Raw genomic sequence first — 25921 nt, 5'->3', positions numbered from 1 at the left:
TCGGTTCTTGGTTCGTTGGGCACTTATTACATGTCCCTGTTTCGCATGCCGGTTGCGGTGAGAAAAAAAATTAGAATCTATGCGTGCTAAATTTTTTTGGGGAGGTCATGATGACAAGAATATAATGCATTGGATTAAATGGGATCATGTTATTGCTAGTAAGCATTGCGGTGGTATTGGTATTGGCTCACTTGATGCTCTTAACAAAGCTCCTCTTTTAAAATGGAGGTGGCGTTTTGTTAATTCTCCCGATGCTTTATAGGTGAAGGTTCTCAATAACCTCTACAGTCCTGATTCGTTTTGGTTCTGGACTACTGGTGATGGCGCTAAGCATGGTACTTGGCATCAAATCTCTAAACTTGCTTCTGAGCTCAATGACAAGGGCATTATTCTTCTTCACAAGTTGAAGATTAAACTTGGGGACGATAACATGGCTGATTTTTGGCATGATATTTGGTCAAGTCATACCTCATTCTAGGTACGTTTCCCTAGATTATTTCGTCTTGAACAACTTAAGAACGGTTGTGTTTCTGATCGTTGGAATGGTTCTTCTTTTCTACATTCTTGGCCCCGCCCTATTATAGGGGGAGTTGAGGAAACAGAATGGTTGGGTCTTCAAGCAATTCTTGACAATGTGACTCTGAGCGAGAGCTGATAAATGGAGATGGAGCGATTCAGATGATGGTGATTTTTCGGTCAAGGAAACTGGAATGGCCATTGACGATATGAAGTTAAGCGATTCTTTAGTTGTTACTAGATGGAATAACATAGTTCATAGAAAGGTAAATATTTTGTTGTGGAGAGTGCTCCTAAACCGGATTCCTACTCGTTGTAATCTATCTAGTAAAGGGATCGACTTACCCTCGGTGTTATGTCCAATTTGCTCAAGTGATGAAGAATCCACCTCTCATCTTTTCGTGAAGTGTAAGGTTGCCAAATAAGCTACGGGGTTTAATTTCATAATTACAAAGCCTCTAAACCAAAAGGACCACTTCCCAAACTCTCTCAAACCCACCACTCCATTTTACAAACACCACCCCCGTCGTGCATACATCGCTCTATAAATTTCGAGACTGCCTATAATTCCCAGTATCCACGAGTATAGGGCTAATTATTATTATTATATTGACACCCATTTTCATTCAATGATCACGTAAAACATCAAACTTCCCGGTTTCAAAACCCTAGACTCATTTCAATTAAATTAAATTCAATACATATAATTATCTATATCTGTCTCTCTTAAATTAAACCCTAATTTTTGTACAGTTACAATCTTACTAGCAAGTATAGAAGCAGTAATTTAGCCCTAGATATCTCAGTTTCATTATTTTATCAGAGTTCGGGTTTTATTTACAGCCATGAGTCCTATTCAGAATTTCGAGCAGCATTCTCGCCATCTAATGGAGCCTGATATACGTATATATATATACATTCTCTATCTCTATATTCATATCTTTTTATTTGTATTTGTTAATTTTTTAAAATTGATTATAGTAACTGTTTGTGAAGTGTGAATGATTATCATTATTATTATATTATTATTATTATTAAGATATAAATGTGTGTATTATATTCTATAGGTGATTAGAAATGAGTAATTTTAGGCAAAGTTATGGTCTTTTGAAATCCAGTATGGAACTTATTTGTTGTAAAATATATGTGGATTGTGAAATAGTTAACCTCACCAGCTTATATGGAGTTATTTAGCTGTACGGTTGTCAATTTTACAGTCGTGGAAGATGGTTTTACGCACATTCTAGTTGTAATATATGATAAACTAGGATACTGAACGAAAGTTTATTTATTTGTTTTTGCTAAGGATAAGTTGGAGTATGGATGTTATTTGGCGGAAGTTATATGTTTGGTGAGTAATGTTTTTTTTTATTTTTAATTTGGTTGGACAGCTATTCAAAGTAGGCTTCAAATGGCGATGGAGGTGCGGGATAGTTTAGAGATAACTCATACCGGGGAGTACTTGAATTTCTTGAAGTGTTACTTTCGTCCGTTTTCAGTGATTTTGTATCAGATAACAAAGCCGCAGTTTACTGACAACCCTGAGCATAAGCTGCGGAATGTTATTGTTGAAATTCTTAATCGGCTTCCTCATAGTGAAGTGTTAAGGCCTTTTGTTCAGGAGTTGTTAAAAGTCGCAATGCATGTGCTTACTACGGACAATGAGGAGAATGGGTTGATTTGCATTCGCATTATATTTGATCTATTGAGGAACTTCAGACCAACCCAAGAGACTGAAGTGCAGCCGTTCCTTGACTTCGTATGTAAAATATACCATAATTTTAGACTCACAGTTAGCTATTTCTTTGAAAGTGGGGCACTTGTAGCTCCAACAATGCCACCCCCTTCATCAATGTCGGCATTACCTTCCCTTGGCAACGATGACATTAAGCCAATGGATATTTCAGATCAAGTTGGGTCCTCCACTGCGTTGAGCACTGGGGCCGGCCAACTTAATCCAAGTACTCGATCGTTCAAGATTGTGACAGAGAGTCCGTTGGTAGTTATGTTTCTGTTTCAGCTGTATAACCGGCTTGTCCAGACTAATATCCCTCAGTTATTGCCTCTGATGGTTGCTGCTATCTCAGTCCCAGGTCCTGACAAGGTTCCACCGCATTTGAAGACCCACTTCACTGAGCTAAAAGGGGCTCAAGTTAAGGTAATTTTTTGGGATCATTTTTGCATCATTCATTCTAATCATATCTGAGGCATTATACCCCGTCATATGCTAGTAAATGTTTGTAGAAGTACTGAGGATGTTTAGTACGATCACACATTTTGGGCAGTAGTGGTGCTTTGTGCATGCAAACCTGTACTGTATAAGATCATTTTGATATATTGAGTTTGCAGAAATGTAACATTTATGACTGTATGCATGGGTTTACCACCCAGATGCTGAATTTACCGATGAGGCAGTGTGCTCTCATTATCTATCCACTTATCTGAATTTTGGTCCTGTTGCAGACGGTTTCATTCCTGACTTACCTTTTGAAGAGCTTTGCTGATTATATTAGGCCTCATGAAGATAGCATTTGTAAGAGCATTGTGAACCTGCTTGTTACTTGTTCAGATTCTGTTTCCATCAGAAAAGTGAGTATGCCCCTAGATATGTTTATTCTTTGTTAATCACCCAGGTATGTGAACTGGTTTTGTTTATATAATCATATTATGCACAGGAATTGTTGATAGCACTGAAGCATGTTCTTGGTACGGATTTCAAGAGGGGACTGTTTCCCTTAATTGATACGCTTTTGGAAGAGAGGTAACATAACATTACCTTACTTTGGTATTGTGTACATAGTCAGCTTGCTAACTTCGTCATCTGATTGCTCGGTGCCATGGAAATTAAACATTGATGTTGTTTTTTTAATTGAAATGTGATTTGCAATATTTATGTCAGCCATACAAGAACATGATGATTTTGATCACTTTTTATATTCTTGTTTTTTGGATGTAATTATAATCATTACAGTATTATAAAAGGCGAAACTTTGCGGCAGTACATTTAGGTTCTGCTTGTGATCAAGCTAGATATGAAAGGATCTGTTGCATTAGACAAACATAACTTGCTCTAATTTATTTTATACAATATTTGGCGTTAAATATAATTTCATACCCCGCCTTTGATGGTATTGGGTATTGTTGTTGTAATTTAATATAATGTCTAAAATGTTTTGAGATTTTTTGAACTATGTTAGGGTTCTCGTGGGAATTGGCCGGGCTTGTTTTGAGACATTGAGGCCACTGGCGTATAGTCTACTGGCAGAAATAGTTCATCATGTTCGGGGAGATCTCTCATTGTCACAGGTTTGTAGCTTGCTGAAGGCTTTGATTTGTTATTTCAGTATCTTTTTTTGTTAGGCATAGTGTGTCCTATTCTTCCCTGTCAAATGTATACACGCAAATATCGTAGATCAATGTTGAAGTTCTCATTGAAAATAGGTATTAAATAGTAATACCTATTAAATAGTAATACCCTGTCAAATGATGCTGGGAACCTTTGCCTCTAAATTGCACTGTTACTGGAACATGGAAAGCTATAGTCAGTGAGATAGTTAAGATAAAGTACAGGGGACAGGTATTAATTATTTATTTAACGGGGAGGTCGGAATCGGGCTGACCATTAGATTTTGGATTCATGTTTGGGCTAATGAAACCTTGAAAGAACGATTCTCCGCACTTTTCAAATTAGAGAAAGATAAAAAAATGTTGGGTAAGGGACCGGGTGGCTGCTGAGAATGGCAGCCTCGTCTTTAAACATAATTGGTCCAAGACTCCAGCTTCGGTGGAGGAACTGGTTGAATGGCAGGAGCTGCGCAGATTGACTGCCGGAATTAGTCTGAAAATTGCACCGGATAGATGGATATGGAGGGATGTAAAGGACACTTTGTTCTCGGTTAAGAGTTTTAAAGAAGTAATGAGAGGTGATAGAGACTTTAGTGAGCGTTTCATTTTTAAATGGTCTAAATGGGTTACAAAAGATTGCAATATTTTCATGTGGAGGGTGTCCATGGATAGGATCCCGAAGATGGTTGCTCTCAAGAACAGGAAGGTGGAACTGGAATGCGTGGGATGTGTCTTATGCAACGCTGTGGAAGAAGACCTGGAACATATTCTATGTTCATGCGACATGGCGATTTCTATTTGGAACAAGATTAGTTTGTGGTGTAAGGTGCGGCCGCTTTTCTTCTTCTCATTGAAAGACATCTTTAGGATTGAAGAACACTTGGGGCTTGGATGTACAGCTAAGAAGATCGTCAAAGGAATAAGTTTTGTAACATGTTGGTGCTTATGACGGGCAAGGAACAACAAAAGATTCAATGAAGAAATGATAAGGGAGGAGAAGGTGTTCCAAGAGATTAAGTCTATTAGTTATTTTTGGTTTAAAAATAGATCAAGAAATTGTACCATTAGCTTAGAAGATTGGAATAGATTTGAGGTATGTAAATAAAAGGATGGTGTAATTTGGTGACCACCGACCCACACTTGTGGGTTTTGGTTCTTTGTGAATAAAAGTTGATTTTCAAAAAAAAAAGAAAAATAGTAATCACCCTAATGGAGAGGAGACTGTATTTCTAACAACGTGGGTGGATTATTAACCTTGTGAGTGATGCATAACCAATATTAGAGAAATGGAGGTGGTTTCTTCCTGTTCAGGTTACCCTGGGAGGGTGATTATAAGCTTGACTCGGATGTATGCAGTCTAATTGTGTCTTCCCCGTGACCGTTTCTGAACCCCTTCCTTGACCACCCCCAAGATGTTTACCTAGGGAGGTTAGGAACTGAGATCTCTCATGAGGACATCAGGACGTACTAGGCCACATTTGTTATGGTTTACACAACATTAGAGAGTCCCATGAAAAATGAGGCAAAACCAGCAATTAGGGTGGTTCCAGTTTTATCATGATCCAATGAAAATCGTTGTGCATCATGAAAATCTCAATGCATCATTGTATATACTTTTGCTTTACGAATTTTCGTGCATCAGTTTTATCATGATCCAATGATCAAGATTTGATCGTATTTGTTTTACTTTAATACTAGTTTTACCGTAATCATCCCATATATATAATATATATATTATTTGATTGAAACACATGTACATATCTTGATTCTCACTGTTGTATATCATCAATCTGCTGCAGTTATCACGGATTATATACCTATTTTCGAGTAATATGCATGATGCGTCATTATCTCTGAGCATCCATACCACGTGTGCACGGTTGATGTTGAATTTGGTACAGTCTGGATCTCTCAGTTTAAAATGTTGAGAACATTTCATCTGCCTAATTCTTCATGTTTTTTTTTTTTTTTTTTGGTATCAGTGATCTGATTTGGTTTCTGTTGGCTATCAGTAATAAGTATCTTTTTTTCATATGTTTTTAGGTGGAGCCGATTTTTGAAAAAGGCGTCGACCTGCCATCTATGGACGAAGCTAGGATTTTATTGGTAAGAATTTTTGTATGACGTGTGTCCCCGGTCTCCTTTTTTTTTCTCAGAATGATGATGCTTAGTTTTGTTTTCTTTTTTCAGGGGCGAATATTGGACACTTTCGTCGGGAAATTTAGCATTTTTAAGCGTAGTATACCTCAGGTACACTTTTTATTGCTAACCCGTGTTTCAATATATTGTAATGGCCAGATAACTAAGATATGACAAGGACCGACTTTAACATCCTAGTGATTAACCAAAACTTTGATGAGAACACAGATACTGAACTAACAGTTGGTTACTATATCTGGCACTTGGCATTACCTCAAAGGACACTTAACCCTCTTTTTGTTAATAATTATTGATCAGTAATCTATCACCTGTCCAATCATGGTCATGATCTACCGCTGTTTAAGCTGTGTTATGGCATTTTTGGGTTATTATTATTGACGGGCATGTGGTTTAAAGTGTTGGTCTTGACAAGTTTAATTAAGCATATTCTTGTATCTAAATCTGTGGACTCTATTTGAGCCATCTCAAGCATAACCTGGACATGTATGGATTACACACTTATGCTATGGGAGGCCTTGATGATACATGTTTAGCTGTCTTTGATCATTGGTAAAATAAACAAGAAGTTATATTGGTAAGTACCTTTGAGTCTGCTAGCATATGTTATAGATTAGTCGTTGCTGTATCCTCGATTTCACTATCTAAACCTCTTTAATGAGGTTAATTGGTGCTATTGAGCTGGCATTTGACCAGTCTGCTTCCTTTGACTATGATTTGCGGTAAGGGTATAGCCCTATATCTGAATGGGTGATCAATTAAACCTCAAGCCTGCTGAAAGAAGATAACTGATCATATATCCATTGAATTTGCCTTGTCTGCTGCGGCTGAAAATAAATTGATAGGTGACGAATAAAAAAAACAATTTTTTTCCTCATTTTCTTGCTTCTCTTTATTCCTCCACTAAAACTCAAAACACCAGCCACCATGCTCGCCGTTGCTCGCTTGCCGCATCTCCGATGCCACCTCATCCTACCACTGTCATCAACTATATAGATGGGGTTTCTTCTGATGTCACCCATTGCTTTAAAGACTATTGCATGCTGAAATACGAGTGGTGAATCCTCCTGTTTTGTTCTATTTCTTCACACTTTTTGTAAGTTCCACTCCCAACCAATTTTTTGTTCCCAAGCTTTTTGAGGATTTATTAGATAAAGTTGGAAGTCCAGACACTTCTTTCCATTCAATTTTAGTATAAGCGGTAATGCAGGAATGCCAAAGTGCCAAACTAATGTACCCAACCAAATAAGGATGATTCCTGGACAAGTTATACACATAGTAGTCTTATTAGAAACAGAGTTTTGTTGGTGGGATTGGATTATAGGGAAAGTAAGGGCGCGTTTGGTTCACAGAATGTTTTTGGAAGGAATGAAATCTTTCGAAGGAATTGGAATCGGAAGGAATGGAATTTGATGGAATATTTTTGATTTTTTGAGAATTCAAGTAACGAAAGGAATGAAATTCCTTCCTCCATCCCCATGGAATGGAGATTCCATCAAATGATGGAATGTTTACATTCCCACGGAATGAGATTCCTCCTTTGAACAACCAAACGTACTAAGGAATGGAATTCAATTCCAATTCCATCAGATTCCATCAAATTCTGTGAAACAAACGCGGCCTAAGGGTTTTCTGCTGAGTTTGGGATTGCCAATGAAGAGGAATAAGATTATCATGCCTAACCCATTCTTGGATAACCTTTTTCTAGGACAGGCTACTTAACAAGGTTAAATGAAGATGAAAGTAGATGACCGTATCATGCAAGGCACTTTTGTTTGTTGCTTCATTCCTGTCAACTAACTCTTGCATCTTTCACTAATTGTATGTGTTATTTAAAACAGCTTTTGGAGGAGGGAGAGGAAGGCAAGGATCGGTCTACCTTAAAGTCAAAACTTGAGCTGCCAGTGCAGGTAATTTTAACTAACTTTCATTTGCATCATTATGAATATATATTCTGTTTTGTGGTGTCCGTTTTTATGAGACTCTGGAGATGTTTGATAACTTAGGTCTACTCACCACAAAGATCTTTAGTTGACAAAACATTCTTATGAGACTCCAAGCAAATATAGCAATGTACTTTTTGAACCAAGGATTTACCACAATATCTTATGTATGCAGTATGCTAATCATTATATGAACATATCGAAGGGCAAGTTCAATTAAATAACTTTTTACACTCATAACTTCGGTTTTTCCAGCTATACCCACATATTTATAATAGTATGCCATACTGACACTGGAGTAAACATGTAAACTATATGTCAGGCGGTTCTAAATATTCAGGTTCCCGTGGAACATGCCAAAGAAGTGAGTGATTGTAAACATCTGATCAAGACCTTGGTTATGGGTAAGTTGTTTTCATACTTTATATGGCTGATATTACATCAGTGATCGAAAATTTTGGATAATTGGTAAGTTTTTCTGTAAATTGAGAACCCTTGTGTGTTTAGAGTCTAACTTGTTTGATTACCAGGAATGAAAACAATAATATGGAGCATCACACACGCACATCTACCCCGATCACAGGTTTCTAACTATCTAACTCTACCACTGGTGTAACTACATTCAGACTATGTGATCTTATGTTTTTCCACTTTGTAGGTTCCTTCATCAACTCAAGGGACACCACAAATGCTTCCCGGAACCCCACCTAATTCCTCCGTTGGCCAGACATTCAAAGGGCTGAGAGAAGAAGAGGTATCATTTTTTATACAGATGAACACTTTTACTCCATGACATAGGTAGACTAATTTCCGAAATGACTTTGGGTAGGTATGGAGAGCTTCTGGTGTCTTGAAAAGTGGTGTGCGTTGCTTGGCTCTCTTCAAGGAGAAAGATGAGGAGAGAGAAATGATCCATCTCTTTTCCCAGATTTTGGCTATCATGGAACCTCGGGATCTTATGGATATGTTCTCGTTGTGCATGCCTGAACTTTTTGAATGCATGATATCGAACACACAGCTTGTGCACATATTTTCTACTCTTCTTCAGGCTTCCAAGGTTTTTAGGCCATTTGCAGATGTCTTAGTTAATTTCCTTGTAAGCAGCAAACTTGATGTTCTGAAGCATCCAGACTCACCTGCAGCAAAACTTGTTTTACATCTTTTCCGGTTTTTATTTGGTGCTGTAGCCAAGTCTCCGACAGATTGTGAACGCATTTTGCAGCCTCATGTGCCTGTTATTGTGGACACTTGCATGAAAAATGCTGGTGAAATTGAGAGACCATTTGGTTATTTGCAACTTCTTAGGACATTGTTCCGTGCCCTAGGTGGTGGCAAATTTGAGCTTCTATTGAGAGACTTGATTCCCACTCTACAACCATGCTTGAATATGTTGTTGGCTATGCTTGAGGGCCCTACAGCTGAAGAGATGAGGGACCTTCTGCTAGAGCTCTGCTTAACGCTACCTGCACGGTTAAGCTCTTTGTTGCCTCACCTTCCTCGATTAATGAAGCCACTTGTAATGTGCCTTAATGGGAGTGACGAACTAGTGAGCTTAGGATTGAGAACTCTTGAATTTTGGATTGATAGCTTAAACCCCGATTTTCTTGAACCAAGTATGGCTAATGTGATGTCTGATGTGATTTTAGCATTATGGTCTCACTTAAGGCCTGCACCATATCCTTGGGGTGGTAAATCGTTACAACTCCTTGGTAAGTTAGGGGGTCGTAATAGACGCTTTCTCAAAGAGCCTCTTGCACTTGAGTGTAAGGAAAATCCAGAGCATGGACTCCGCTTGATTCTTACATTTGAGCCTGAAACCCCGTTTCTGGTACCGCTAGATCGATGTATCAATCTTGCTATAGCAGCTGTTATGAACAAAAACTGTAGCATGGATGCTTTTTATCGGAAACAAGCTTTGAAGTTTCTCCGTGTATGTTTATCATCACAACTTGATCTGCCAGGTCGTGTGCATGATGATGCTTTAATATCTAGGCACTTATCGACAGTTTTGGTCTCGTCAGTTGATCCATCCTGGAGAAGATCCGAGGCCTCCGATGTAAAGGTTGGTTTAGTTACAAATTTTGTTTTCATTTAGTTATAAATGCCGGGTATAACCTCTAAATTTCATGATTTTAGTTTCATTGGAAGCCTAATAAAGAAATGTATCTAATGGTGTAACGTTTAAGCAGTATCAAATACATTCATAAATATTTAAGAATTTATTAATTATGTAATATAATCCAAGCATTGAAAATTTTATAACATTGTTATGATGTAATTTGAAGACTTGACAGAATGCTCTCTAAATTTGTAACTGATTGCCACCGAATCTCTTACTGGATCTCTTTTGATATTTTTTCATCTTCTGAAAGAATTTAAAATTCAAAAGCTGTTGGGATGTAGTTAATGTCTGAATTTTGGTCTTCTTCAGCTTTGGAGCATCTGACATCTCATAGTTTCATCCTTTTAGTGGCTAAAATAGATCTTATCTATGTGATTCTGATGTGACTTATTTTATTATTTGACGAGAACCTTTATCTAAGAGAACTAGATGTAACCCATTACTGTATGCGTCCTTTATATATCTTTATATGGATAACACTTGTATCTATGCTGGTAAGTTTTATAACTTGTTCACTAACACTACGCTGTTTGGATGCTCTACTTACCCTCTGCTCTTTTCTTTCTTGCTTTGTTACCCCTAAAGTTCTTGTGCCAACTATTGGATAATGAGTACACATGCTTGATGCATTTGTTTTCTGTTTGATTTAAGTTCTTCATTGCTCATCAAATTCTGCCAATGGTGACTGTATCTTATTGTAAAACTATTTTACCATTCAACTTGCTAAAGATGTTATTTTGTCGTCTTTTAATGTGTACTTTATACTCTCTCAAAGGCCAATGGTGACTGTATCTAATGTGTACTTTATATTTTTAATGTGTATTGCCACTAAATTCTTAAATTAGTTATCGGTTATTGAGGACATATTCTTCATGCCATTCTTTCTGGATTCTTCATTGTTTTCTACGTCCTGCCTTGATGGTTAACTATACAAACTGTATTTTCATAGTACTTACCTCCTTGCTAACTTGCTCAAGTCATACTTTGTTAAGAGATTAGGCTATGCTTTTTGGTATGAGCAACAAAAATCTGAATTACCTTAAGATTACTTGTAATTTATATCTATGTTTGAAGATACTCTTCATAGTATAGTACTAGTTGCGTACCCATCTTATGAATGATATCTTCTATCGAGACTGGTTTATGTTCTGTTGCTTGGATGCTCTCGTGTCGTACTATTGCATATAACTACTTAATTCCTGAATCAGCTACACCTATTGGATAAGGATGACACATTTTTGATGCCATTAGTGATCTGTTTGATTTACTTACAGTTTTCAATCAGCTTAATAGTTTTATCGAATGATCCTTTTGATTACCATAGCACGATGCTCTGCATGATAGGCTTTTTTTTTCCCTTCTTAATTTTCATGAGAAGGTACACAAATTTTCTTAACATATTTGCTATTACTGCTTGGTCTTAGGCTGGCTTATTCGGAACATCTTATTTCCTTACCTTTCTGCTTGGGTTATCTCTTACATTTGTTGTTTTTGGACATATTAAGTGAGATCAGAAGTTAGAACTCTTTTTTTCCCCCTGATTTCTAATGTCTTTTTTTAAAATTCATTTATTGATGGGACATTCTTTTCTTCTATTTTAATGCATATACATTTCTCTTGCAGACTGACTTGGGGGTCAAGACTAAAACACAACTAATGGCTGAGAAATCTGTGTTCAAGATTCTTCTCATGACCATTATTGCAGCTAGTGCTGATCCTGATATAGTTGACCCAAAGGATGAATATGTTACTAATGTTTGCCGCCATTTTGCGATCATATTTCACTTGGAATATTCTTCAACCAACACTCCTGTTTCTGCGATACCACTAGGTGGTCCTCTACTCTCATCGAATACAAGTAATAGTTTGAAGCCAAGAAATGGTAGCAGCTCTAATTTGAAAGAGTTGGACCCTCTTATCTTTTTGGATGCTCTGGTGGAAGTGCTCGCAGGTGAAAACAGGCTCCATGCCAAAGCTGCTCTTAGTGCACTTAATGTATTCTCTGAAACTCTTCTACTACTAGCTCGTTCCAAACATGCTGATGTCCTCATGTCACGAGGGGGACCTGGTACTCCAATGATAGTCTCTAGTCCATCAATGAGTCCGGTTTATTCACCTCCTCCTAGTGTCAGAGTTCCCATTTTTGATCAGTTATTACCTCGTCTGCTGCACTGTTGTTATGGAAGTACTTGGCAAGCTCAAATGGGTGGGGTTATTGGTCTTGGTGCATTGGTGGGAAAGGTCACTGTTGAAACTTTATGTGTTTTCCAAGTGCGTGTTGTACGTGGACTTGTATTTGTTCTTAAAAGGCTTCCTGTTTATGCTGCAAAAGAACACGAAGAAACTAGTCAGGTGCTCACCCAGGTGCTTCGAGTTGTAAATAATGTTGATGATGCAAACAGTGATGCCCGCAAGCAGAGTTTTCAAGGAGTAGTTGAATTTCTTGCTTCAGAGCTATTAAATACCAATGCAACTGTCAAAGTCAGTAAAATAGTGCAGTCCTGCTTGGCACTTTTGGCTAGTAGAACCGGGAGTGAGGTGTCTGAGTTACTTGAACCATTATACCAGCCCTTGCTTCATTCACTTTTAATGCGTCCCCTCAGGTCAAAAAATGTGGATCAACAGGTACATGAACCATTATGCCAGCCTTTACTTTAGTCTCTTCTAATGTTGCTGTAAATAGTTATAATCTTTTTTGTCCTTCTGCTTGCTAACCTTTGTGTATTTAATAGGTTGGTACTGTAACAGCGTTAAATTTTTGCCTTGCCTTGAGGCCCCCTCTTATGAAGTTCACTCCAGAGTTGGTCAGTTTTCTTCAAGAGGCTTTACAGATTGCTGAGGCCGATGAGACTGTATGGGTTGCGAAGTTTATGAACCCAAAAGTGGCCATGTCATTAACCAAACTCCGCACTGCTTGCATCGAATTGCTATGCACAGCAATGGCATGGGCAGATTTAAAGACTCAAAATCACGCGGAGCTACGTGCAAAAGTCATTTCCATGTTTTTCAAGGCTTTGACTAGCAGGAGCCCTGAAATTATAGCTGTTTCTAAAGAGGGATTGCGACAGGTTATTTTCTTTGACTTGACATCTTTTCTGTAAATTAAAGAAACCTTGATCTTCAAATTTTAAAGGCATAATGGAGTGTAAATTACAAATCTGTAGGGTCGTTATTCCTGAAAGTAAAGCTGGATTTTGTAAATATTGATAATATCTCTTGGATGTTAGTCGTCATGTGCGGCTAATTTGATCTATTTCACTGGACATCATGCTGTTATTTTGCATAGTTTTTCTCGTAGAGTTTAATATTATGTCTGTGTGGTCTGTATATATAGCCTATTAAGCTATTCGCTCTTACCTTATGTTTGGTGATGCTGTCATTTAGGCTGTTTTGCAGCAACGGATGCCTAAGGACCTTCTGCAGAGCAGCCTGAGGCCTATACTAGTTAATCTGGCTCATACGAAGAACCTCGGTATGCCTCTACTACTTGGTCTGGCCCGCCTTCTTGAACTTCTATCAAATTGGTTTAACGTGGCATTGGGAAACAAACTGCTGGAGCATCTGAAGAGATGGCTGGAACCAGAGAAACTTCAACAGATGCAAAAATCTTGGAGAAACGGTGAAGAACCAAAGATAGCAGCTGGTGGGTTGTTTATTTTATTTTTTTATTCTGAAGATGCTCTGTTTTATCTATATAAAGTAAGTAGTATATCATATCCATTTATATGCTCCAATGATCTTTAATGCAGCTATCATCGAACTTTTTCACTTGCTACCCAGTGCGGCAGGGAAGTTTCTTGATGAACTTGTAACTTTGACTATTGAATTAGAAGCATTCCTTCCACCTGGGCAGTTTTATAGCGAGATCAACAGTCCTTATCGTCTTCCACTGACAAAATTCTTGAATCGTTATCCGCAAGCTGCTATTGATTATTTTCTTGCCCGATTATCTGACCCAAAATATTTTCGTCGGTAGGTTCCTGAAGTTAGTAGCTCAATTTCTGCTTGGAACCTTGCTTTGTATAAGTTTTAGTTTGATATATTTGAGCATTATTCAGGTTAATGTACATCATACGATCAGATGCTGGTCAGCCCTTACGAGAAGAACTTGCGAAGTCACCAGAGAAGATACTCTCAAGTGCATTCCCCGAGTTTATGCCAGCAGCTGAGCCATCAATGGCTCAGGGGCCAGTAGAGACTTCTTCATTGGGGGGTGATGACAATACGCAATCCCTTTCTAATTCTGCTACCACAAGTGTCTTGCCAGATGCTTATTTCCAGGGTCTCGCTCTTATTAAAACATTGGTCAAACTCATGCCCGGATGGCTGCAGAGTAACCGGATTGTTTTTGATACATTGGTTCTTTGTTGGAAGTCCCCTGCTAGGATATCTCGGCTGCAGAATAAGCAAGAACAGAGTTTGGTGCAGGTGAGTATGATAGGCATGTTTGTCGATGTTGTAGCTATTTAAGTCCTTGTGATTTTGATGACGTGCATTCTGCATCTTGTTGCAGTACTCTAGTTAAAATGTTGTACCCTCTGTCCCAAAATAAGTGTCCATGATGAGAAAGGCACTAGTTCTAGAAATGTCTTATAATTGCATCAATACCTGCCTAGCTGGATGACAATTTTAATCTTGCTTTTGCAGTATTTTAGGAATCCAGTTTTGCAAAAAGAAGTGTCAAGGGTAGAATTGTTAGGTTCATTTGTAATTTTGGAACAAACTATAGCAGAATGGGGACATTGATTTTTATTTTTTTTTTGTGTTGTTTTGTGTGTGTGTGTGGGGGGCATTGATTCAGTTGTTTTGTGATCTAGTCTGTTTACACCTCTGAATGCTACGGAATATTGAAGATGCATTTCGATGTTAAGAGTTTTCTTACAAGTAGCTCCCCATCATAAAATACACTAGTCTAAACTTACATCAAATTTATTGATCATGTATATATTTTATTGCCTAGTTGCCTATAAATTCAGTGACGTCTACATTAGTTACTAACAACGGACTTGTAACATATTTTCTATTTGACATATTGTGTTATTTTAATTATCTGTCATTGTGAAATGCAGGTGAAAGAGAGCAAATGGCTAGTCAAATGCTTTCTGAACTATCTACGCCACGATAAAACTGAAGTGAATGTGCTGTTTGAAATTCTCTCCATCTTTTTATATCATACGCGCATTGATTTTACCTTCTTGAAGGAGTTTTACATCATTGAGGTATGGTATTTTGGAAGAGGATGCTTTCATATTGCGAGTGAAAACAAAATATTATGTATGTGTCTTGCAAAGTCTAATTGTGTCATTTCATCTAGGTGGCTGAGGGATATCCAACCAGTATGAAGAAAACCCTTCTTTTGCACTTTCTTAACGTCCTTCAATCAAAACAAATGGGTCTTGATCATTTGGTAGTCATCATGCAAATGCTGATTCTTCCAATGCTGGCTCATGCATTTCAGAATGAGCAAACTTGGGAAGTTATAGATCCTGCAATCATTAAAACAATTGTTGACAAGCTTCTGGACCCTCCTGAAGAGGTGAGTTTTTTACTTTACTTCCCATCTATATGTTTTTATCTTTTATCTTTTCTTTTTTTTTTTAATAAAAAACCTTAATGGTTTCTAATTGGCATGCCTCCATACTGACTACTTTATCATGCATAGGTCTCTGCTGATTATGATGAACCTTTTAGGATAGAGCTTCTTCAACTTGCTACTTTACTTCTCAAGTATCTACAGACTGACCTCGTCCATCATAGGAAGGAACTTATAAAATTTGGGTGGAATCACCTAAAACGTGAAGATAGTGCTAGTAAGCAATGGGCCTTTGTCAATGTATGCCACTTCTTGGAGGCCTATCAAGCTCCAGAAAAGATCATACTGCAGGTACTTCCATAAATACGTGACACATTAAGATAGTACTTAAATGTGATATAAAGTTCTCAGTTCTCGCTGCAAGTAAATTCCTTTACATGTTTTATTCAAATGCTTTCTTCCTGGATCTAGCTACTTCCGGTTTACAAGTTTACATCAATTTGGGCGAGTTACTGACCCCAAAGCTAATTTTGTAGGTGTTTGTAGCCCTTCTTCGGACTTGTCAGCCAGAGAACAAAATGTTGGTCAAGCAAGCCCTTGACATATTAATGCCAGCACTTCCACGAAGATTACCCATTGGTGACAATTCCCGCATGCCAATTTGGATACGCTACACAAAAAAGATCCTTGTGGAGGAAGGACATTCAATTCCTAATCTCATTCACATTTTCCAGCTCATTGTTCGTCATTCAGATCTTTTCTACAGTTGTAGGGCCCAGTTTGTGCCTCAGATGGTTAATTCCCTTAGTCGCCTTGGTTTACCATATAATACTACTTCAGAGAACCGGCGTCTCGCAATTGAACTTGCTGGGTTGGTTGTTAATTGGGAGAGGCAAAGACAAAATGAGATGAAAATAGTCAATGACGGTGAAGGCACTAGTCAAAATAATGATGGGTCAAATCTAGGTCCCTCTGGTGGTGACATTAAGCGATCAGTAGATGGGCCTTCATTTTCCGAAGATCAAACCAAGCGATTAAAGGTTGAGCCCGGTCTTCAATCTTTTGGTGTCATGTCACCTGGTGGTGCCTCTTCAATTCCAAATATAGAAACACCAGGGTCTGCTGGACAACCAGATGAGGAGTTTAAACCTAATGCTGCAATGGAGGAAATGATTATCAATTTTCTGATAAGAGTACGTGTCCATTTAATATAGTTGGAATATTTGTGAAGTGAAATATCTAAGTTTTGGTGGATTTTTTAATGACAGGTTGCTTTGGTTATAGAGCCGAAGGACAAGGAAGCAAGTCTCATGTATAAGCAAGCATTAGAGCTCTTATCACAGGCATTGGAGGTTTGGCCAAATGCTAATGTTAAGTTCAATTATTTAGAGAAGCTTCTCAGCAGCATTCCGCCAACTCAGTCAAAGGACCCATCTGCATCTCTGGCACAGGGTTTGGATGTGATGAATAAAGTTTTGGAGAAACAACCGCATTTATTCATCCGTAATAATATAATCCATATTTCTCAAGTAGGTATACTCTGATTTTTTTTACATGTTCTAGATTTTTGTTCAAAATGTTTAATTGTATTTTTCAATAATTCTTTGCAGATACTTGAGCCCTGCTTCAAGTATAAAATGTTAGATGTTGGTAAGTCTTTGTGTTCATTGTTGAAGATGGTTTTTGTTGCTTTCCCTTCAGAAGCAACTAGCACCCCACAGGATGTGAAGTTGTTGTATCAAAAAGTTGAGGAGCTTGTACAGAAGCACCTTGCATCTGTTGCAGCTCCTCAGACAGCTGGTGAAGATAACTCCGCTTCTATGATTAGCTTTGTACTATATATCATACAAACGTTAGCTGAAGTGCAAAAGAGTGTCATTGACCCTTTTAATTTGGTTCGGGTTCTTCAACGGCTAGCACGTGATTTGGCATCTGCTCCTGGGTCATACGCAAGACAAGTATGTATATTCTGATCGAGTTATTTACCTTTTTTCATTTGCATTGCTTCTCTTTCAGACTGTCTTTTTTTGGAAAATGAGCTTTCACCATAAAGCTGGTTATCTTCGTTTCAGGGTCAAAGGACAGACCCAGATTCTGCGGTCAGTTCGTCTCGTCAAGGTACTGATCTTGGAGTGGTGATTGCCAATCTTAAATCCGTCATGAAACTGATTGGTGAGAAGGTGATGCTTGTGCCTGACTTCAAAAAGTCCATAACACAGATACTAAATTCCTTGCTCTCTGAGAAAGGAACTGATCAGACAGTGCTGCTCTGCATCCTTGATGTAATAAAGGGATGGATTGACAAAGATCTTGGCATGCCCGGAATGAACACTACTTCTGTCTCTTTCCTTACCCCAAAAGAAGTTGTATCTTTCCTCCAGAAGCTTTCTCAAGTTGATAAGCAGAATTTTTCCCCAACTTCTCTTGAAGAGTGGGACCGAAAATATCTTGAGCTCCTTTATGGGCTTTGTGCAGATGCGGACAAGTAAGCAGTAATCTACCACTTTGAATTCATTTAGTTTTTAGGTAAAGCCATTTAAGTTTACATGCTTGCATTATACAATCCCTTCATTGATTCATAGGTATCCATTGACTTTGCGCCAAGAAGTATTTCAAAAAGTAGAGCGACAGTTTTTACTAGGTTTAAGAGCAAGGGATCCTGAAATGCGGATGAGGTTTTTCTCCCTCTACCATGAATCTCTTCAGAAAACACTGTTCACAAGACTGCAGTACATTATTCAAGTTCAGGACTGGGAGGCTCTGAGTGATGTCTTTTGGCTGAAACAAGGACTTGATCTTCTTCTTGCCATTCTAGTAGAGAATAAACCTATCACACTTCCTCCAAATTCTGCCAAGGTTACATCTCTTCTGGCTGCAGGCTCTCATCCAGAACTTTCTGGACCCCAATCTGTGGTTACTGATATGGTTACTGATTCATCTGAGGGAACAGATGATACTCCTTTAACTGTTGATTCCCTTGTTGCCAAGCATGCTAAGTTCATGAGCGAGATGAGCCGGCTTCAGGTATCATAAGGCCTCATTTATTTATGTGTGTATTGCATTTTGCTTAGCTTCTTTTACTTTGTTGTAGGTTGGTGATCTGGTAATTCCATTGAGAGAGCTCGCTCATACAGATGCAAATGTTGCATATCATTTGTGGGTTTTGGTGTTTCCCATTGTCTGGGTGACTCTGTGCAAGGAAGAGCAAGTAAAACTTGCTAAGCCGATAATCTCTCTCTTATCAAAAGATTACCATAAGAAGCAGCAGGGTAACAGGCCAAATGTGGTGCAAGCTCTTTTAGAAGGACTCCAGTTAAGCCACCCGCAACCTCGAATGCCTAGTGAACTCATAAAGTATATTGGAAAGACTTACAATGCATGGCACATAGCACTAAATCTTCTAGAAAGTCATGTGATGCTGTTTCAAAATGAAACAAAGTGCTCCGAGTCTCTCGCTGAACTTTATCGGTTGCTGAATGAGGAAGATATGAGGTATGGATTGTGGAAGAAACGGTCAATTACTGCTGAAACTCGGGTTGGGTTATCACTTGTTCAGCATGGTTACTGGCAGCGGGCCCAAAGTCTGTTTTACCAAGCCATGGTTAAGGCAACACAAGGCACTTACAATAACACTGTACCCAAAGCTGAGATGTGTCTCTGGGAGGAGCAATGGTTATATTGTGCTAGTCAACTCAGTCAATGGGATGTATTGGTGGACTTTGGTAAACTTGTTGATAATTATGAAATTTTACTTGATAGTCTCTGGAAACAACCAGATTGGGCATATTTGAAAGAAAATGTTATTCCGAAGGCTCAAGTTGAAGAAACTCCAAAGCTTCGTATAATCCAAGCATATTTTTCTCTACATGAGAAAAATACCAATGGTGTTGGTGATGCCGAAAATATTGTTGGTAAAGGTGTTGACCTTGCTTTAGAACAATGGTGGCAGTTGCCTGAGATGTCTATCCACGCTAGAATTCCACTTCTGCAGCAATTCCAACAATTAGTAGAGGTTCAAGAATCAGCCAGAGTTATAGTAGATATAGCAAATGGAAATAAACAAGCTGCGAATCCTTCTGTTGGCGTACATGGTAGTTCGTATGCCGATCTGAAAGACATTCTTGAAACCTGGAGACTCAGAACTCCAAATGAATGGGATAATTTGTCTGTTTGGTATGATTTATTGCAGTGGAGGAATGAAATGTATAATGCAGTGATTGATGCGTTTAAAGATATGGCCAACTCAAGTCCTCAACTTCATCACCTTGGTTACCGTGATAAGGCATGGAATGTCAATAAACTTGCTCATATTGCCCGTAAGCAGAGTCTTCATGATGTTTGTGTCACCGTTTTGGAAAAAATGTATGGCCACTCAACTATGGAAGTGCAGGTACAGCCACTCTATTTCAAACTTGCTCACGTGTAATGTTTTCTCTTGCTATTGAAGTAGGTTCTTGGAATTGAAACTTGCACAATTCTTATTTTGAACCTAACAACTATTTATGTCTCTTTGTGTGTATGTTTAGGAGGCTTTTGTTAAGATAAGGGAGCAAGCAAAGGCATATCTGGAAATGAAAGGAGAGCTTACAAGTGGTCTTAATTTGATTAACAGTACCAATCTGGAATACTTTCCTGTCAAACATAAAGCAGAAATTTTCCGCATCAAAGGGGATTTTTTGTTAAAGCTACATGATTGTGAGGGAGCCAATCTGTCATATTCAAATGCCATCAGCCTTTTCAAGAACCTGCCTAAAGGGTGGATAAGTTGGGGAAATTATTGTGACATGGTATGCATTTATTTATTACTTGCATCATTAATATTAGGCCTGGCAAAATGGGCGGGTCGGACGGGTTTGGGTAACGGGTCAAAACGGGCACAGGTCGAAACGGGTGCGGGTCCAAGGGTGTAATTCCAGGAATGCGGGTCAAAGCGGGTTGGGTGCGGGTCTACCCACTCTTTTTTTTTTTAACCCGATTTAACACCTTTTGAATATATAACAGCTAAGACTAACCCAAAATTGAAAGAGTCAGTTTTAAGGAAAAATATAAACCCAAATTGAAAAGTAGTACATGTATATGCCTTTTTAAAGAAAAAGATATATATATATATAAAAAGAAATACTGTAGTACAAAATATTTGAGATGCACACAAGAAACTACCTACCCCACCCAACTTTCTTTGAAATTCTGACCATATACTTACACTTTCTTCATGATCGCCTCCTCAGTTTCTCTCTCTAAACATTTTATTTTATATTTATATTTATATATAATACATATACAAATATAGATTTTCATCTTCCTGATTCTGTGATTCACCATGGATCGACATCTCACATCTCCGACCACATCACTGACGACCTCACAAGCATAAGCTTCAACGATCCAACCACTAACACCACCATGGATCGACGGTCCAACCACCACCGTGTGACCACTACCTATCAACCATATTTGCGACTGCCAACATCAAATACAAGTAAATCAAACTCAGAGTTGTTGACTTCTGATGAGAAAGTTGTACATCGTTGCTTGATCGATCGGGTGCCCATATATACCCGCTAGATAGACCCGCTCGACCCGCACAAGAAATTTAAGGCTTACCTGACATACTAATTCAAACCCGTTCTATCATTCCAAGGGTGTCCAAATATACCCAAATGACTGAAAAGTTGCTCAAACTTACCCAAGTTTTATTGTTTGGGTAAATTTTGCCAGGCCTAATTAATATTACTATTTCATTCATAGACTGCTCTGATATCTTGCTTTGACAGGCTTTCAAAGAAACACGTGAAGAGATTTGGTTGGAGTATGCTGTGAGTTGTTTTCTGCAAGGTATTAAGTTTGGCATTCTTAATTCCAGAAGCCATCTAGCTCGTGTTCTGTACCTTCTCAGCTTTGACACCCCCAATGAGTCTGTTGGAAGAGCTTTTGATAAATATGTTGATCAGATACCTCATTGGGTTTGGCTTTCTTGGATTCCACAACTATTATTGTCCCTGCAAAGATCTGAAGCCCCACATTGCAAACTTGTTCTGCTAAAAGTTGCAACCGTATATCCACAGGTTAATATTGTGCTTTTTTTTGTAGTTGGTTTAGGTTTGTCAAGTTGACTCTATAATATTTATTTGACTTTCAGGCATTGTATTACTGGCTGCGCACATATTTGCTTGAGCGGCGTGATGTTGCAAATAAATCTGAATTTGGCCGAATGGCAATGGCTCAACAAAGGATGCATCAAAACATGGCTAGTGCGGCTGATGGCAGACAGGGTGGTGGTTCTTCAGCCTCGGATAACCAGATTCACCAAGGAACACAATCGACAGGCCCTGTTGGGTCCCATGAGGGTGGTAGCTCTCAAGGTCAAGAACCTGAACGGTCTACAGCACCTGACGGCAGTGTGCTGGGTGGTAATGAACAACAGAATCCTTCTTCGATTAGTGATGGTGGTCAAAATGCTATAAGGCGTAACTATGCCATGGGTTTAGTTGCTTCTGCTGCTAGTGCTTTTGATGCTGCAAAAGATATAATGGAGGCTCTTAGAAGCAAACACACCAACTTAGCTAGTGAACTTGAGGTAACTAAACTTTTGGTGGCAAGTATCTTAATTTATACTCTTAATTAGTTGTCTAACATATATATTTATTTTCATTTTGGTAGAGTTTACTCACGGAAATAGGTTCAAGGTTTGTGACCCTGCCAGAGGAGCGACTGTTGGCTGTGGTTAATGCTCTGCTGCATCGTTGTTATAAATACCCTACCGCCACAACAGCAGAGGTTCCACAGTCTCTTAAAAAGGAGCTCTCAGGTGTTTGCAGGGCATGTTTCTCAGCAGATGCGGTTAACAAGCATGTGGAGTTTGTAAGAGAGTACAAGCAGGATTTTGAACGTGACCTTGATCCAGAGAGTACTGCTACTTTCCCAGCTACCTTATCTGATCTAACTGAAAGACTAAAGCACTGGAAAAACATTCTTCAGAGCAACGTAGAGGACCGTTTCCCAGCTGTATTGAAACTGGAGGAAGAAAGCAGGGTGTTGCGTGACTTCCATGTGGTCGAGGTCGAGGTTCCAGGACAGTACTTCACTGATCAAGTAAGTACATATCTGGTTGCGCATATAATATGGATTAATGGACATTATGTGTGTATACATCTTTTATCTTTTACTTTTTGTATCTTTTTCAAACCTTATCTGTTTACTGCAGGAAGTTGCACCTGATCATACTGTGAAGCTAGACCGGGTAGGGGCAGATATTCCAATTGTGCGTAGGCATGGGAGCAGTTTCCGACGTTTGACTCTCATTGGTTCTGATGGCTCGCAACGACATTTTATAGTACAAACATCCCTGACTCCAAACGCCAGGAGCGATGAACGGATTTTACAACTTTTCCGTGTGATGAATCGGATGTTTGATAAGCACAAAGAATCAAGACGCCGACACATAAACATTCATACACCTATTATCATCCCTGTTTGGTCTCAGGTATGAGATATATAAAAGATTATTCAGAAATCAAGATCGTATCAGATTTTTGTGAGTTTTATATGCTATATGTACCCGAGAAGTTGTTTTTATGGTGGTGGGAACTGACCTAATTACTTATTGATGGATTGTTACATCTCAAACAAGCTGAATACTTTTTTTAACCAAAAAGGGGGACATATCATAAATGGGTTATAAGTCGCCTAAAGTCACTTTAAAGCATGCAAGTATACAAATACAACCTCCTAATGTGTTAATTTGAAGAATGGGTTATTCCTGTCATAATATTGTATACCTAAAGTCACTTTAATGCATACAACTTCCTTATCTGTTTCTTTAAGATAGGTTATTTTTGTGATAATATTTTATGGGAGATAATACGTACACCAACATTTTTTATCAATACACAAGTTTTATCATTACACCACCAATTTTAACCTAGTTTTGTACATTTCGTGGTGTAAAACGTAGGCAGGCGATGTATAAATAAATTTTGCGGTGTATGTAACGTTTTCCCTTTTAGTATTTCCTAACTCATTAGTTACTGTTATTGGGAAAAAGTTGTTGCGGGTGAGACTATTTTTTCCAGTTATGTGAACCACTCCACTCGACCATCTAGTGAGCTTTATGTTTCTTTGATTTTTCAACCTCTAAAGTGATATGTATGCCTAATCTTCAGGTGCGAATGGTTGAAGATGACTTAACATACAGTACCTTTTTGGAGGTATACGAGAACCATTGTTCAAGAAACAATAAAGAGGCTGACCAACCAATTGCCTATTTTAAGGAACAGCTAAACCAAGCAATCTCGGGTCAAATATCACCAGAAGCTGTAGTTGATCTCCGTCTTCAAGCCTACAACCACATTACTAAAGATTATGTCCTTGAAAATATATTCTCTCAGTATATGTACAAAACACTACTGAGTGGAAATCACATGTGGGCTTTCAAGAAGCAGTTTGCTATCCAGTTAGCCCTCTCAAGTTTCACATCTTTCATGCTACAAATAGGTGGGAGGTCTCCTAACAAAATATTGTTTGCTAAGAACACTGGGAAAATATTTCAAACAGATTTCCACCCCGCATATGATGCCAACGGTATGATTGAGTTCAATGAACCAGTGCCTTTTCGGCTGACAAGAAATTTGCAGGCGTTTTTTTCTCATTTTGGTGTTGAGGGACTCATTGTGTCTGCCATGTGTGCAGCAGCTCAGGCTGTTGTATCCCCCAAGGTTAGTAGCTTGTAGCTTTCCCATCACTAAATGAATACCTTGCCTTCCCATCACTAAATGAATACCTTGCCTTTTTCATCGATAATCAGTGTTTGCAGATTCCTAATTATTAAGAACTTCTATGTAATATGGCCCCTAATTATTATATAATTAAAAATAATTTACTTGCACCTACTCATTAACTAATAATTCTAGGTCTAACGAATCAGTTTTATTTGAGCTACCCTTCAACCGATTATCAATAACTAATTCAGATTTATTAGAGTTGCTTTCACTAAAGCCTGTTACCCAAAAAAGTCCTAGACACTATAAACTGATTATTTCCTGCCACATGAAAGTGTAATAGTCTGACTTTCAGAAGGCAATGTCTGATTCATCCTAGCAATCACTGATATTTGGTGCTAAACGTTTATAATCTTGTACATTGCAGCAAAGTCAACACCTCTATCATCATTTAGCTATGTTTTTCCGTGATGAGCTGTTATCTTGGTCATGGAGAAGGCCTCTTGGAATGCCGTTGGCCCCGGTTGTTGGTGGGGGTAGCATGAACCCCACTGAATTTAAACAAAAGATCACCACAAATGTAGAGCAAGTGATTGTCCGAATAAATGGGATTGCCCCTCAGTTCATATCAGAAGAGGTATATTGTCGTCCAATAAATCAGTGACCATTTCATACTCTTTCTTTATTCAATTTCATAAATTGTATCTCTTATTTCAATCTGCATGTATATATTTTTTGGAATTTAGGAGGAAAATTCAATGGATCCGCCACAGTCGGTGCAAAGAGGTGTTACGGAACTTGTCGAAGCTGCTCTTACTCCAAGAAACTTATGCATGATGGATCCAACTTGGCATCCCTGGTTTTAAACTTAGGAAAAGATCAGAAGCATGTGTTTTGTAGATAAAGTAGCAGCAGCAGTAAATTTGTGATGTAGTACTAATGTTAGTATGGTAGAACATCTTTTGAGTTGTACATATGCTACTAAAATCTTTTATTTAGGCTCTCATGGTATTTTGACTCATTTGTCATAGGTAATTTGAAGTTATTAATCAACTAATCTAAAGGATTTATGAGTTCTGATGGTGGGAATTTCTTAGTTTACATCATATATTTTTCATGTGTGTTGCAAGTTAACTACAATACAGAAAGACAACTGCAGGACATCCTTTCTATAAAACTTGCTTTACCATTTATAAATGCATCAGTTTACTTGTCATTTCCCAACAATTTATTTTGAGAAGGTTCATATTTTGCTTTCTAAAAATGGCTCTTGTGCACCATGTATATATATTTGGGGATAACAAGTATGTTGTGCATCTAGCATGATTTTGTGAGAGAGATGATTTTGTATTTACACATGTGATTTTTAGGGGGAAGATTGTGAGGGGAATGGAGAAGCATACATGCTTTTAGCGGTATATTTGTTTTTCCCTATATATTTCTCTGTTATTCCCGACAACATATACAAAGGGCCAACTTGTCATTTTGCCGCCACCCCATTGCATCAGGCAAATGTCTAGTGTTTTTAGTAATGTTTTTGATTCACTTTATCTTTTTAAAACCAAATGTAGTTTGAAAAATCTGAATT

The 25921-nt window shown here is 38.3% G+C and overlaps 1 protein-coding gene across 1 annotated transcript; it reads left to right on the top strand.

Annotated features, from left to right (window-relative positions):
* Positions 1-1259: 1259 nt before the first annotated feature.
* LOC122603235 (transcription-associated protein 1) lies at positions 1260-25410 on the top strand. The gene is made up of 35 exons (XM_043775893.1): positions 1260-1419; positions 1908-2674; positions 2980-3105; positions 3192-3277; positions 3714-3822; positions 5661-5756; positions 5905-5967; positions 6052-6111; positions 7860-7928; positions 8284-8365; positions 8492-8544; positions 8620-8715; positions 8791-10023; positions 11707-12708; positions 12816-13151; positions 13468-13726; positions 13833-14055; positions 14142-14511; positions 15153-15302; positions 15398-15619; positions 15746-15967; positions 16153-16809; positions 16885-17145; positions 17227-17574; positions 17689-18101; positions 18199-18640; positions 18708-20006; positions 20143-20403; positions 21391-21681; positions 21756-22193; positions 22277-22708; positions 22821-23099; positions 23779-24330; positions 24761-24970; positions 25080-25410. Exons 1-35 carry the CDS (start codon positions 1362-1364, stop codon positions 25197-25199), a joined length of 11685 nt encoding a protein of 3894 aa, XP_043631828.1. The 5' UTR covers positions 1260-1361; the 3' UTR covers positions 25200-25410.
* The last annotated feature ends 511 nt before the right edge of the window (positions 25411-25921 follow it).

This window comes from Erigeron canadensis, chromosome 6 (assembly GCF_010389155.1).
Source record: "Erigeron canadensis isolate Cc75 chromosome 6, C_canadensis_v1, whole genome shotgun sequence".
Classification (NCBI taxonomy): Eukaryota; Viridiplantae; Streptophyta; class Magnoliopsida; order Asterales; family Asteraceae; genus Erigeron; species Erigeron canadensis.
The sequence above is the reverse complement of the archived record's forward strand: the minus strand, read 5'-3'. Positions and strand labels throughout refer to the sequence as shown.